Source organism: Galeopterus variegatus, unplaced genomic scaffold, assembly GCF_000696425.1.
Source record: "Galeopterus variegatus unplaced genomic scaffold, G_variegatus-3.0.2 Scaffold574, whole genome shotgun sequence".
Classification (NCBI taxonomy): Eukaryota; Metazoa; Chordata; class Mammalia; order Dermoptera; family Cynocephalidae; genus Galeopterus; species Galeopterus variegatus.
In genome coordinates, this window is record NW_007726685.1 from 288,748 (window position 1) to 304,413 (window position 15,666).

The following is a 15,666-nucleotide window of genomic DNA, read 5'->3' on the forward strand; positions in this document are numbered from 1 at the left end:
GGGAGCGCCGCTGCGCTCCCAAGCGGCGCACTCTCCAGTGCACCACCGGGCCGGCCCCCCAGTCTTCTTTTAAAAACAAAAAGTTCATGGAATGATTTGTATAATGTTTCAATTCTATTTTTCCACAAACTTTTTGAAGTACCCTCGTATATGTATTTGCTTTTTATTCAGAGGTAATTTGTTAGTTTTCTTAAAACAATGTTGGTTTTTTAATGGTTTTATTGTTTAGATGTAGCAAGTGTATTGGAGTGGTACATGGGGCGAAAGCTCGTAACACTGACCTGTCATTATTAGGGAAAAAGGAGAAGCCAAAAAAGTTCACTAAGCAACCAAAAAAGCAGACGTCTTCACCCTGTGCTCAGAAGAAAGAAAAGGCATTGGAGAAGGTAATTCTAAATTATCTATTGTTATCCTAAAATTCATATGGAAAAATAAGCAAGCAAGCATAGCCACAAAAAATCCAAAAGAGAAGAGTAATGAATACCACACTGAAACTCTGGCAGTGTAAAACTGAATGAAGAAGTTTTTTGTAGACTGAGAGATTAAATATCTCAGATATACTGACAAATCAAAAAACGAAGGTGCTGAACACTGTATATAGTGGCATAGTATGCTACCGTTTGTGTACATTAGATGGGGAAAATATATATATATATGAGCTTCCTTGTATATGCATAAAATATCTCTTGAAAGCTACATAAAAAAATAGATAAGATTGGTTGCCTCTAAGGAAGGGAACTAAATGTATGAGGGACAGAATTGAGACTTTTTAATGTATGTGCTATTTGTACCTTTTGAATTTTGAACCAATATTATTTGAAAAATAAATAGACTTTTTAAATTAAAAATAAATTATATCTTATGACCTTTTAAAATAATTCTTACTTCTTCATGCCTTTGAAGGAATGGGTAAAAAGCCAGGTAGGAATAGGCAAAGACTGAGATAAGATCCAACAGTTACATTGGAGGGGTTGTACATTCATCTTTGTGTTAAGTACCACAGGCACACAAACGGGTTAATTGCTGGGGATCCAAGGTAAGCAAATAAGCTGGGTTCAAATTCTAGGTCTGTCTATCTTTGAAGAAGTTTCTTAGCTTCTCCGAACCTATTTTATTATGGAGATAATAGTAGGGCTTGTCTCTCATGATTGTTGCGAGGTTTAAATGAAATAGCAGTTATAATGCTGTTGGTGCAGTGTCTTTTATTTAGTAAATATAAACTCTTTTTAGTATTAACTATAACACTAATCAGTAAATATGTCCTAATTGGGCCTTAATTGTCTACGTCTTTTTTTTTTTTAGTCAGCTTCTAGAGATGTGTCTCCTTTCATGTGAGTATTGTTCCTTAATCCAATCTGATGTCCACTCTTTAAGCAACATCAATGCTGATATTTTTTCGATTTTTTTCAATAGTGTGAGTATGCAGAAGAATAAGTGGGATGCCACAAGATCCTTGAGATTCAACCAGGATGCACAAAGAGAAGATGGTAAATTTTATTATTTGAGTAATGTACAAACTGGGCATAAATAGCAATGATAGGAATATCTTTCATTTTATGAAGTATACTTAATAGCTTTAAAGGTTCCAGCTGAAATAAGGCCCCAAATTGGCACATTCCTTTAGGCGCCAACCAGTTTGATTACTAGACAATCCTAGTGCATAATGTATTATTTTATGCATCTGTGGTTTTGAGGTTTCTTGGACTAACTTTTGCCCATTACTTTCACTGTAAAGGTGACTTGAATATGTTTCAGACTGGTGTATAGTAATAAAAAGTGCAGCATAATTGTCCATGTACGAGTCATTTTACCACCTGCTGCCTTAAATTCTTCACAGATAAATAGATGTATGTGTCTGTAAAATAATATTGAAAGATGTTTTCATAAACTTTGATGATTACTGTCTTTTTTAAGAAATAGAAGTTAAAAATCACCGTCATGAAAAGTAAGGTTTACTATTTTTTACCTTCAGATCAGCGGCGGATGTCTGAAATTACAGGGCACCTAATAAAAATGAGATTGGGTGATCTGGACCGAATCAAGTCAAAGGAAGTAAAAGAAGTAAGAATTGCATACTAGTGCAAAATGTGCCTTCCTACTTTTATTTTCAGCATGAGAAGTATAAAGATTTTTTAGGCAGAATTTTAACAGAGTAATTTAGATGTTTTGACATTCTGTGTCAGTTACCCAGTTCATTCACATAAAAGTTTTCCACCTCCTTTTCCTCCATAGGTTCCTCTGTAACATACATAATAAAGTACATCATCACTGAAACTGTGATGTACACAACAACAGTAGGTTAACTCTGCATTGTTGACCAAATGCTGACTATCCAAAGGGTCACTTTCTGAAAGTGCTGATTTTGATCAACTCTGGATATGGTGCTTAGATGTCATCTCTAAAATCAGATGTTATCTTGCTGAAAATGATGACTAGAAATACCTATATCTTACTAGAATTACATATTAGTTATAACATTATGTATTGCCATTAGTATTGGTATTATGTATACACTATAACTCTTTTCCTAATTCTTTTATTTAAAATTTTACTTTTCTATAAAACTTCTAAAGGAAAACATAGGAGAAAATCTTTATGACTTTAGGTTAAGCAAATATTTCTCAGCTACAACACCAAAAGCATGATCCATAAAAGAAGAAATGGACAAATTGGACTTCATCAAAATTTAAAAGTTCTTCTTTTTGAAAAATACCACTAAAAGAATGAAAAGACAAGACATGAATTATGAGAAGATATGTGTAGGGGCCGGCCCGGTGGCGCACTGCTACAGTGCATATATATATATACACACACACACATATATATATATATAATTCTGTCTTTCAAAAAAAATCTGAATTCCCAAATGCATCTCACTCCCAAGGATTTTAGAAAATAGACTATGAAAATAGACGTGAAAATTCATTAAACTTTGACGTGGTCAAGCAAACAATCTAAAACAGCAGCAACTTCTTATTGTTTTAAAAGCAACTCTGACCTTCTTTTCTGTTTAAAAAAATCTAGGTCTAAAAGTCGTTTTGGTCAAGGGCGTCCTGCATAAAGCATCTTAAAATATAACTAAAAAGACAGAAAGCACACTCGTGGACATCTGAAATCACTCACTTCTTGAAGATCTTCAGAATGATGACTTCTAAGTGTTTTAAATTGCTTGTTATTCTTGCAAGCCACATAAATCATAATGCTAAGAGAATATAATTAGGTTTTATGAAAATCTAATTGTACACATGAAACTTCTTATATCTAATTTTCTTTTAGTATGATTTTAGGCTTTGTAGAAAGCAATTATTTACAAATTGCATAGTTAAGACTCCTAGTATTTGTTATCCTTTATTTATTTGAAAAGAGAAGAGGCCTAAAGTATCAAGCAGCTAAGTTTTTTTTTAAGACTTTAAAAAATTAGGAGAACACAACTGCTAGTGTTACTGTGCATGTGCACTGATTGTAGAATGTCTTTTGGGCTGTAAATCTTGGGAATAGCATTGAGAACTTCAATTTGTCTGATGGAATTCCCAATGATGCCAGTTTTAAGTTTGCATGGATATTAATGAGTGACAGATCTCAAGACTACATTAAATAAAGTTTCAGGGTGAGTTATTTCAATACTGTGTTGGGCCGAAGGGTTAATTTTTTTTTCCAGCATTATTCCATGGAAAGTACAATGTTAATCCAACGTTTTTTTCTTTCAGTTTTTAATGTTTATCTATTGGTCATCTGAGCTAGAGTTACTGGTTATTGCCTCTTCCCTCTGTGAAGCTAGTGCCATTCTGAATTTGTTAAAATAACCATTGATAGTTTTAGGATAATAAATCATTTCAGTTGTATAAGACACATCCCACACAGTTCTCAGGGCTCTAAAAGCCAACCATATTTCTACAGCCATTCAAGTAGCCCTTAAAACAGTTATGAGTGTTACTTACTTCAGAGATGTCCAAAACATTCCCAGATGCATTAGATGGGTGAAAAATTGTTTATATTCAAGAAAAATCAAAATAAAATTCTATTTTATACATCATGTTTTAATTTTTCTAACCAGGCAGAAAGAATGCTCAGGGAAAATTTGTTCCAAACCATAATCATATAAAATAAATTGTGTGTTTGGAAATTATTTATGTGTAAGTCTCTGAAAAAATTTTAGAGTGTACTGTTTCTATTTTTAGTCTTTATTTGCCTTATATTTGAAATTTCTTCAAATTATTCAGAGAACAGACTTTGATAATGTGTGACAGAACAGCAATTTTTATTGAAATGTTGAAGTGTTACACTCAGTTTACACGTACAGAAATTATTATTTTTAAAGTGAGTGTTTTAGTTGATAAATGAAACTAGATGTTATTTGATATTATATATATGGCTTTGCCAAGGTTTTTGAACTTGTGTTTGGAAATTTTGTTCCAGTTTCTATTTGTTTTAATTGTTTGATACTTTGGAAATAGGTAAATCATTTTTATTTTCAGAAGAAAATGTTTTGTAGTACAAGGGTACTTCAAACAGTTCAATGAAAGATTCATTATTATTTTTCAATTCTATTTTTCCACGAACTTTTGGAAGTACCCATGTACGTGATACGTAAGCCCTTTTGAATACTAGAATCTTATTGTAGTTTATTATAATGTCTGGTAGAAGGATTTGGGTTTGTATATGTAAACAATGCTGTGATGGTCACAACTAGAAGAGAAAATATGCTCTTTTGATTTTTAACTGATGGTAAAAGGGTGTACTGCTTCTCCCCTGAGGGGACTGTACCACTGAATTGATTTTTACAAACCAGAACTTATTGGATTTTGATTATCTTCAGAATGTGCTTTTTGTTTTGTTAATGTCTGTCTGTAACCATAGCACAGGTACCACAAACATTTTACTCAAACTCCTAATAGCATTTCTTTTGTCAGATACGTTGAGGTTTTAGTTTACATTAATTCTGAATTCACATTTCTTGAATTGAAATAAACGTTAATGACAAAAGTTGTTTGGAAAATCCCTTGATCTGAATCATTTCATCTTCTCAGAAAAAGTCTGGATTTGCTCTAGATTCCACAGGTTTTCATGAAAAATTACAAGGTGAAATTTTCAAGTTTTAAGATTTTTTTTTCTTTTTTATTGAAGCATAATTGATTATACATATTTGTAGTGTACAAAATCGACTATCAGTAGTTGTGTACAATATGTGATGGTCAAATAAGGATAGTTTGCTTATTCGTCATTACAATACATAAACATTGTGTCCGTTAAACAATTTCTCATTAATTTCTCATTATTTCCCCTCCCCAGCTTTCTCCCTTTCTCCCTTTCCACATCTAGTAACCACAGTTCTGTTCTCTCCTTCTAAAAGTTCAACATATTATTGTGATTGTTGTTTCTCTCTCTCTTTCTGTTTGTTTGTTTACTAATTCAGCTCCCACTTATGAGCAAGGAATGAGGACATGCTGTATTTCTCTTTCTGCACCTGGGTTGTTTCACTTCATACAGTTTTCTCCAGGTTCATCCATGTTGCTGCAAATGGCAGAATTTCATTGTTTTTTATGGCAAGTAGTATTCCTTTGTGTATATATACCACACTTTTTTTATCTAGTCATCCGTTGATGGACATTTAGATTGGTTCCAAGTTGCCTCCTTAGTGCTGTAGGTAGCACGTCAGTCTTATAATCTGAAGGTCCTGAGTGGATTGGTTCCATAGCCTGGCTATTGTAAATAGAGCTGTAGTAAACATGGGAGTGCAGGTATCCCTTCAATGTGATGATTTTCATTCCTTTGGATATATACCCAGTAGTGGGGTTGCTAGATCGTATGGTAATTCTATCTGTAGCTGTTTAAGGAACCTCCATACTGTCTCCATAATGGCTGTACTAATTTACAGTACCACCAAAGCGCAGAAGTGTTCCCCTTTCTCCGCATCCTTGCCAGCATTTGTCATTCTCTGTCTTTTTGATAATAGCCAGTTTAACTGGGGTGAGATGATATCTCAGAGTGGTTTTGATTTGCATTTCCCTGATGATTAGTGATGTTGAGCATTTTCTCATGTACCTGTTGGCCATTTGTATGTCCTCCTTTGATAGATGTCTATTCAGCTACTTTGCCTATTTTTTAATTGGATTATTTGGTTTTTTACTGTTGTTTGAGTTCCTTGTATATTCTGGATATTAATCCCTTGTCAGATTTATAGTTTGCAAATATCTCCTCTTCTGTAGGTTGTCTTTTCACTCTGTTGATTGTCTCCTTTGCTGTGCAGAAGCTTTTTAGTTTGATATAACCCCATTTATTTATTTTTTCTGTTGCTGTCTGTGCTTTGGAGTCGTATTCATAAAGTCTTTGCCCAGCCTTACAGCCTGGAGTATTTCATCTGTTTTATTCAAGGAGTTTTAAAGTTTCAGGTCTCATATTTAAGTCTTTAATCCATTTTGAGTTGATTTTGGTATATGGTGAGAAGTACAGATCTAGTTTCATTCGTCAACATACACATATCCAGTTTTCCCAGAACCATTTATTGAAGAGGCTCTCCTTTCCCCATTATATGTTCTTGATGCCCTTCTCAAAGATCAGTTGGCTGTAAATACATGGGTTGATTTCTGGATTCTCTATTCTGTTGCATCGGTCCAAGTGTCTGTTTTTATGCCAGTACCATGCTATTTTGGTTTCTATAGCTTTGTAATATAATTTGAAGTCAGGAAATGCAATGCCTTTGGCTTTATTTTATTTTTTTGCTCAATATTGCTTTGGCTATTTGGGGTCTTTTCTTGTTCCACATGGATGTTAGGTTTCTTTTTTCTATGTCTGTGAAGAATGTCATTAGTATTTTGATAGGGATTGCATTGAATCCTTAGATGGCTCTGGGTAGTTGGACATTTTCACTACATTGATTCTTCCAATCCATGAACAAAGAATGTCCTTCCATCTTTTGGTATCCTCTTTAATTTTTTTCAGCAGTGATTTGTAGTTTTCACTGTAGAGATCTTTCATCTCCTTGGTTAAATTTATTCCTGGATTTCTTTTTTTTTTTTTTTTTTTTTTTTGTCTGTTGTTAATTGGTTTGCTTTCTTGATTTCTTTTTCTGCTAGTTCAAAACTCTTAGAGCTGATAAATGAATTCAGTAATGTTACAGGATACAAAATCAACACCCAAAAATCACAGTAGCATCTTTTAAAGATATTTTAAATGAGGTTATCCTGGTAAAGATTCAGCAAAATATGTAAGTGATAATATACTGCAGAAAAGATGATTTGGTGACAGTGCTGATTCCACACAATTGCAATATTTTGTTATTTTCCTTCAGAATGCTCAGTCAGGTATTGTGAGATGTGCTAATTGTTTTGGAAGCTGAGGCTGAAGGTCTGTCATGCTTATCTGCTAAAGGCAAATTTTATTTATTTATTTTCTATGTAGTAAACTTCATTTTTATAGCAGTTTTAGGTTTACAGAGAAATTGAGCAAATTGAGCAGAAAGGACAGATAGTTCAAACCCTCTGTTTCAAGAGCCCCCTCTCCCACACAGTCTTCTTTTTTGTGGGGTTAGCTCGTTGGTACAGGGATCCAAACCCTTGGCCTTGGTTTTATAACACTGTACTTTATCCAACTGAGCTAACCAGCCAGCCCTCTCCTATTGGTAACATGTTACTTTAGTGTGATACATTTGTTATAATTATGAACCAATATTGATATATTATTAACTCAGTTTTATATTAGGGTTCCTTCTTTATGTTATACAGTTCTATAGGTTTTGTCAAATGCATAATGTCATGTATTCACCATTATAGTATCATACTATAACAGAATAATTTTACTGCCCTATAAATCCTCTGTGCTGCACCTATTCAATCCTCCCTCTCTTCCCCCCTCCCTCATCCCCTGAAACCTTGGCAACCACTGATCTTTTTTTCCATTACTTCAAACATTTATCATTTCTTTGTGTTTAGAACATTCAAAATCCTCTCTTCTATCTAATTAAAACTATACAATAAATTAATTATAGTCACCCTACAGTGCCGTAGAACACTAGATAGTATTCCTCCTATCTAGCTGAAATGTTTTATCCATTAACCAACCTCTCACCATCCCTCCACCCCACTATGCTTTCCAGCCTCTGGTAACTGCCATCCTACTCTCTCCTTCCATGTGCTCAACTTTCTTAGCTTCCACATGAGTAAGAACATGTGGTATTTCTTTTTCTGTACCTGACTTACTTCACTTAGCATAATGTCCTCCAAGCTCATCCACGTTACTGCAAATGACAGGATTCCATTCTTTTTTATGGCTGAATTAGTATTTCTCTGTGTATATATACCACATTTTCTTTATCCATTCATCTGTTGATGGAAACTTGGGTTGATATCTATATCTTGGCTATTGTGAATAGTCCTGCCACAAATTTTAATATAAAAATAAAAAGACTACTGTAGGCTACCCAGTTAGCTCAGTTGGTTAGAGCACAGTGTTATAACACCAAGGCCAAGGGTTCAGATCCCCATACCGGCCAGCTGCCAAAAAAAATAAAATAAAAAATTCCTCTCGTCTTAATTCTTTAGCCAACCTTTAGCTATTCATTGAGCTAATCCAGTTGGTTAGAGCACAGTGTTATAACACCAAGGCCAAGGGTTCAGATCCCCATACCGGCCAGCTGCCAAAAAATAAAAAATAAAAAATTCCTCTCGTCTTAATTCTTTAGCCAACCTTTAGCTATTCATTGAGCTAATTCTTTAATTCTTAATTCATTAATGCATTAATTCTTTAGCCAACCTTTAGGTATTCATTGAGCAACTTTCACATCTCCCTGGAAGAAGGCATTGGGATACCTAGCCAGTCCAATTCTAATGGCCAACTCTCCCACTCCTACTTAAAGCTGATCTATTTAGGAAAATGATACAGGGATAGTATCACCACCCTTATAGGATTGTTGGTGTGATTAAATGAGTTAATAAATCTAAAACAATTAGTGCAGTATTTTCTGGCTTATAGTAAGTCCTTCATAAATATTAACTATTATTACTGTTGCATTGTTATATTACTATTTGGAAGGTAGCTTTAAATTCTTTAAGATGAGAGTTTGATATTCCTCTTCCTATAACTTCATTTGCCAAGACGGGTGGGTGGGTGTGTGTGTGTGTGTGTTTATGTGTAGTCCAAGAAAGGAGGAACCTAATACTTTGGTGGTTGCTATGGCATTATTTGAGGCTTTTTAAAAAATAATATTAAATGTCTTACCTTATTTATGCAGAGTAAATGGCATTTGTAGAAAGAGCTAGGCAGAGAATACTGTTTTCTAATATGTGGTAGTGACCTATGCTGTTTTCAAAGAGCCTTGGTGAAGGACAGTGAGTGAAGGCTATAGCATAGTCTTATAGCAGCTCTCCTGCCAAGATGTATCTTTCCTTGAGAAAATATAGCCATTTGGCTCATACTGTTTGTCTATGACAAGGCCAGTTCTTATCAAACCAGAGGTGGTGATAGTCCAATACTTATCTCCAACTTAACATAATGAAAACAGAACTTGTGATAAATCTCCCCAATACCCCTCAAACTGTCTGTTTATTCAAGCCCATTTTCTCCAGTTCAGTAAATGACACTACTGCCCACCCAAGTGCACAAGGCACACATTAGAAATTATTCCTTATTTCTCTCTTTCTTCACTCCCTACATCCAGTTCCTCAGCAAGTCCCATACATACCCCACACATCCATTCACTTCTCTCCATCTCCATTATCACCCACCTCCAGTCATTAACATCTTTTACATGAAATGCTACAAAAGCCTCCTAAGTAATTCTCCAGATTTCACTCCAACCTCTGTATAATTCATTATGCACAAAGCAACTATGGTGGTTTAAAAATGTGAATCAGATCACATCACTTCTCTACTTAACACTCCGATAGCATATCATTAAGAATAGAATAGAATCCAACCTCCATAACTTGGGTTTGCAAAATCCTACATGTCCAAGCCACTGGTTGTTTCTCAGACCTCCTTTTCCCTCTTGCTTACTACATTCCAGTCATAGCCTACCTGTTCCTCCAATAAATAAGCTCATTCTCACCTTTCAGTTCCTTCACATTAGCTATTCCCACTGTCTAGAAGACTCTTTCTTATAATTCATGTTTTAGTTTAGATGTCATTTCCTCAGAGGAGGACTTTCCTGTGTGCCCATTATAAAATAGCCACCCAAGTGACTCTTATCACATCATCATAGTTTATGTCTATGCATACCTGACATTCTTACTCTGATATTTTCTGGAGTTTTTTGTTGTTGGTTCACAATCTGTCTTCCATGCTAGAATGTGAGCTCAACAAGAGCAGAGACCTGGTCTTCTTGATCACCACTGCAACCTCAGTACCTAGGGCAGTGATTGGAGCAGCTGGTACCAAGAAATGTTCCTCTTGAAGTTCATGCTTGTGTATGGTATCTCTGAGATCTGGACTTCCCTCAGCCTGGCATCATTTTGATCTGCACCTGTTAGAGCCTCAACAAATAGAGGCTGTGGCATAAACACTTTGTTGTGGGCTCTCAAAACCAGTCTGTCTGTTTCTCCCTATAGAAATGTGTACTGGCTTACTGATGTAGACATGAACCCAAGTGAGTTCTGATGAAATCTGGGCAGCCTCAAGTTTTGAGTAGAATGGAGATTTAAATAAGCTGATTTGATGGCCACCTTTTTCTCTTCACAGTGTATTAAACATGAACACCTGGATAATGAGCAACAACTGCAGCACTTTATGTTGTGGGGCAGATGCCATGAAATTATGAGCATCTCACAAGCTCCCCAAAGTGATTCTTCATGTAATTATTCTCCATTCTTATGTTTCTTCCATCTTTTTTCCTCTCCTAATTTTCTTTTATAAAAGTAATATCACAAACAAAAAAGAATGAAGAAAAATGAACAGTCTCAGAGAAATATGGGACACAATTAGCTTATTAATATAAATGAGATGGGAGTGCCAAAGGGAGAGGAGACAGAGAAACAAAAAGGAAAAATATTCAAAGAAATAGTGGCTTTAAAAAAATCCCAAATTTTATGAAAAACTTTACACATCCGAGGAACTCAACAAATTCCAACAGGATAAATGCAGAGATCCACAAATACACATATTGTAGTAAAAATACTAAAAGCCAAGGACAAGGAGAAAGCATTGAAGGAGCAAGAGAAAAATTAATCACCTACGAGAACCCCAATAAGACCACCAGCTGACTTATCAGAAGCAGTGGAGCACAGAAGGCAGTGGGAGAAACATATTCAAAGTGCTCAAAAGAAAAATCTGTCAACCAAGAATCCTATATTCAGCAAAATTGTCTTTCAAAAAAAGAAGGGAAGGGCTGGCCAGTTAGCTCAGTTGGTTATAGTGCAGCCTTGTAACACCAAGGTCAAGGGTTTGGATCCTTGTACTGGCCAGCCACCAAAAAAAAAAAAAAAAAAAAAAAAAAGGCAAAGTGAAGAAATCCCCAGATAAAAATTAACTGAATTCATTATTAGCAGACCTACCTCACAAGAAATACTAAAGAAAGTTCTTCAGGCTGAAAGCAAGTAACTCCAGACAATAATTCAAATCTACACACATACAAAAAGCATAGATAGAGATAGCATAAATGCATATTTCTCTTCCCTTCTTTTCTTAACTAATTTAAAAAGCAATCAAATAAAACAATATGGATATGGGCCGGCCCGGTGGCACACTGGATAGTGCGCTGCTTGGGAAGCGCGGCGGCGCTCCCGCCCGAGGGTTCGGATCCCACATACAGACCGGTTCCCGCTCACTGGCTGAGCGAGGCGCGGGGGCAGCGCCGAGGGTTGCGATCCCGTTGCCGGTCCCGGTCCGGGACAGGGGCAACACTGAGGGTTGCGATCCGTTGCCGGACACGGAAAAAAGATAAAAAAAAAAAAAACAATATGGATATAACTTTATAACTGGGCCTATAACATAGGAATGTAATATATTTGCCAATAACAACACAAAGGAGTAGGGTGGAAGCAAAGCTGTATTGGACTAAAGTACCGACTTTCAATGGTAACTTGAATCCACAGGAACAAAAGAAGGGAACCCGAAATGGGAAATAAGGCTGATATGAGTATTACAAAAGCTATAAATATATTTTTTCTGTATTTTCTTTTTTCACCTTTTTAAGAAAGCATAAAAGTATATGAAGTTATATAATTATAAAAATATATTACTGGGCTTGTAACATACATAGATGTAATATGTATAACAATAATACCACAAAAAGAGGGAACAGGGAATAATGGAACTATATAGTAATGTTTCTATATCATTAGAATTAAGTTAGTATAAATCTGAAGCGGATTTTGATAAGATGTATATGGTAAGCCCTAGGGGAACAACTGAGGCAATAACTCAAAAAATACATAGTAAAAAAAAATCACTTAAAAATTAAATGATATATCAGAAAATATTTACTTAACGCAAAAGAAAACAGTAAAGGGGGAATAAATGAACAAAAAAGACAGGAGATAAATAGAAAGCAAAAGATAGGAGAGCAGCACCCAGGGTCCCAGGCAGGAGCCGAGGGCAGCCAGCGCCCTCCACCAGGCAGCAGGCAAGAGAGCAGCACAGAAGGTTCTAGGCAGGAGCTGAGGGCAGCTCCCTCTGCATAGAAGCAGGCAAGAGAGCACATCAAAAATACCACTCCTATGTGAGTGGCCCACCACAGCCACCACCATAGCCACAGCTGCCTCAAAAGCAGCTTGATCCCACAGCAGTAGCCACAACCACTGTGCAGGCAGCCTGCCAGAGACTTGACTGCATTGACCCAAGGAGAGTCACCAGTGGATACTGGAAAAAGAAGAGGACATCTCTCTCCTCAAAGCCCACTCCACAGTAATAGAAAAAGCAACTGCTCTACCAGATGACCAGACATCAATGTAGAGATACTAGAAATATGAAAACCCAAGAAGATATGACACCACCAAAAGAATACAATAATTCTTAAATACCAGACCCTATGGAGCAGGAAAACCTTGAAATGACTGAAAAGGAATTCTGAGCAACAACCTTAAGGAAACTCACTGAAATACAAGAAGACTCAATTAGACAACATAATGAAATGATAAAAAAAAAAAAATCCAGGATATGAAGGAGGAAATTTACAGAGCTTAATACCTTGAAAAAGAATGTAGCAGAACTCATGGAACTGAAAGATTCACTCAGCAAAATAAAAAGCAATCAGTAGTTTAAGCAGCAGGCTAGAATAAGTAGAAGAAAATGTTTTCTGATCTTGAAGATAATAACCCAGGCAGACAAAAAAAAAAGAAAAAGAAAAAATTTTTAAAAATGAAGATCATCTAAGAGAGCTAGCAGACAACCTTAAGCATACAAACATTCAAATCATGGGTGTTCCAGAAGGGAGTGAGGAAGGAAAAGGCATGGAAAACCTATTCAATGAAATAATAATGGGAAACTTCCCAGGTATAGGGAGAGACATGGACCTTCAGATCCAGAAGGTTCAAAGATCCCCAATCAGATTCAACCCAAAATATCCTCTCCAAAACACATTAGGGTAAAATTGGCAAAGCTCAGAGACAAAGAGACAATCTTAAATGAAGCAAGAGAAAAGCATCAAGTCACCTATAAGGGACCCCCTATCAGACTAACAGCAGATTTCTCAAAGAAACTATAGGACAGAAGAAAATGTGATGATATATTCAAAATACTAGAAGAAGAAAACCTGCCATCCAAGAATACTACACCCAGCAAGACTATCCTTCAGAAATGAGGGAGAAATAGTGCATTTTCCAGACAAAAAACCAAAAAAACAAAAACCTGTGGGAGTTCACTACCACAGGATCAGCCCTGCAAGAAATCCCCAAGGAAGTCCCGCGTCTGGAAACCGGAAAACAGTAATCACTACCATGAATGCACAAGAAAGAATAAAACCCTAGGTAGAAAAAAAAATGCAAATGAGAAAGAGAAAGAAACTAAACCTTACCACCACAAAAAACTATCGTGACAATGTAATAATTTCCCTGCTTTAATTCTGATTTTAGTAATTTCTGTCTTCTCTTTTTCATGGTCAGTCTAGATAAAGATTTACAAATTTCGTTGATCTTTTCAAAGAATCAGCTTTTGGTGTTGTTGATTTTCTCTGTTTTTTAATTCATGTATTTCTGTTGTAATCTTTGTTATTTCCTACTTATATTTGCTTTTGGTTTAGTTTGCTCTTCTTGTTCTATTTTCTTAAGGTAGAAGTTTACATTACTGATTTGAGATTTTTCTTATTTTTATTATAGGTGTTTTCAAGTATAAAATTTGCTCTAAGCACTGCATGAGCCCTACACCCTATAAATTTTGATATGTTGCTCTTTGACTTTTATCTCAAAGTACTCTCTAATTTCCCTGTGACTTTTCTTTTTGCCCATTGTTTAATTAGAAGAGTGTTGTTTAATTTCCACACATTTGTGAATTTTCTAAATTCCCTTCTGTTATTGTGGTCAGACAATATATATTCTATTATCTTAGTCTTTTTTAAACGTATTAAGACTTGTTGTGTGGCAAAAAAAATTTTGTTTTTACATTTTGTGAGGATGAATATGCCAATTAATCCGACTTGATCATCAGATATTAAACACAAATACTGATGGTCAACTCTGTACTCCACAAATATGTATAATTATGTTTAAATTAAAAAAATTTTTTTAAAGAAAGAAAGCAAAAGAGACTGGCAGAAGTAAACTCAACTATATCAATAATAACATTAAATGTGAATGTATTATCAAATTAAAAGGCAGAGATTGTCAGGCTAGATAAGAAAATAAGATCCCAACTATATGCAGTATATAGGAGACACTTTATTTATTTTTTTAGTTATTTAATACTAGTTTATCTAGGGTTTCCATTTTCACTCCTCAATGGATTTTACGAATTTTTCATATGCTTCTTCACTCATTAGTTCATCTAGTTCTGAAGGGTTACTCAGTGTCATCTTGATCAGCCAACCATCTTCATAATAAGATTTGTTGACAAGTCCTGGATTTTCTGTAAGAGCTTCATTAATTTCAATTACTTTTCCTGATAGATGAGAATAGAGTTCACTAGCAGCTTTCACACTTTCCAAAGCACCAACCTCATTGTGTTTGTTTAATTTTGTCCCAACGTCAGGCAGACTACAGTAAACAACATCTCCCAAATCTACCTGTGCAAAATTGCTGATTCCCACTGTTCTAATACCATTTTCTTTTGTTATCCATTCATGTTTGTCTGTGCATTTATGCATTGAGAGCAGAGCAGGTCCTGTGTGCAGCATCTAGAGGGTGCCCACTGTCAGCTGTGAGGGGTGCAGCAAGCAGGGTGCAGCAGGTGCCAAGGACATGCACAGGCTTCAGATCTCAGCTCGCATGCTCTGCACCACTCACTGCGCCATGTTTGCAGGGGAGTGGAGCATCACTGTGCTGCGCCTGGTCCATCCGGTCTGGCAGGGGCCAAGACACACTTTAGATTCAAAGATACAAATGGATTAAAAGTAAAGGGATGTAAAAAAGATGTGTTATGCAAACAGCTACGGTAAGAAGGCTGGAGTGACTATACTAATGTCTGATAAAATAGGCTTCAAAACAAAAAAATCTACTAAAGATAAAGAGGGACATTTTATAATGATAAAAAGGGTCAATCCATCAGGAAGATATAGCAATTATAAATGTATATGAACTTAACACC

General features: G+C 35.6%; 1 protein-coding gene and 1 pseudogene across 2 annotated transcripts in view; one reads left to right on the forward strand and one right to left on the reverse strand.

The window, feature by feature from the left end:
* KIAA1841 (KIAA1841 ortholog) overlaps positions 1 to 2,079 on the forward strand; it is a 60,897-nt gene extending 58,818 nt beyond the window's left edge. The window contains exons 17-20 of the mRNA XM_008570138.1: positions 295 to 386; positions 1,303 to 1,331; positions 1,414 to 1,487; positions 1,973 to 2,079. Of these exons, the coding sequence (XP_008568360.1) occupies positions 295 to 386; positions 1,303 to 1,331; positions 1,414 to 1,487; positions 1,973 to 2,079 (302 nt within the window). The remainder of the gene's footprint in view (positions 1 to 294; positions 387 to 1,302; positions 1,332 to 1,413; positions 1,488 to 1,972) is intronic.
* A 12,772-nt stretch (positions 2,080 to 14,851) lies between these two features.
* LOC103588455 lies at positions 14,852 to 15,373 on the reverse strand (annotated as a pseudogene). The gene has a single exon (XR_550316.1). The product of XR_550316.1 is annotated as a glycine cleavage system H protein, mitochondrial-like (transcript).
* Positions 15,374 to 15,666: the final 293 nt, after the last annotated feature.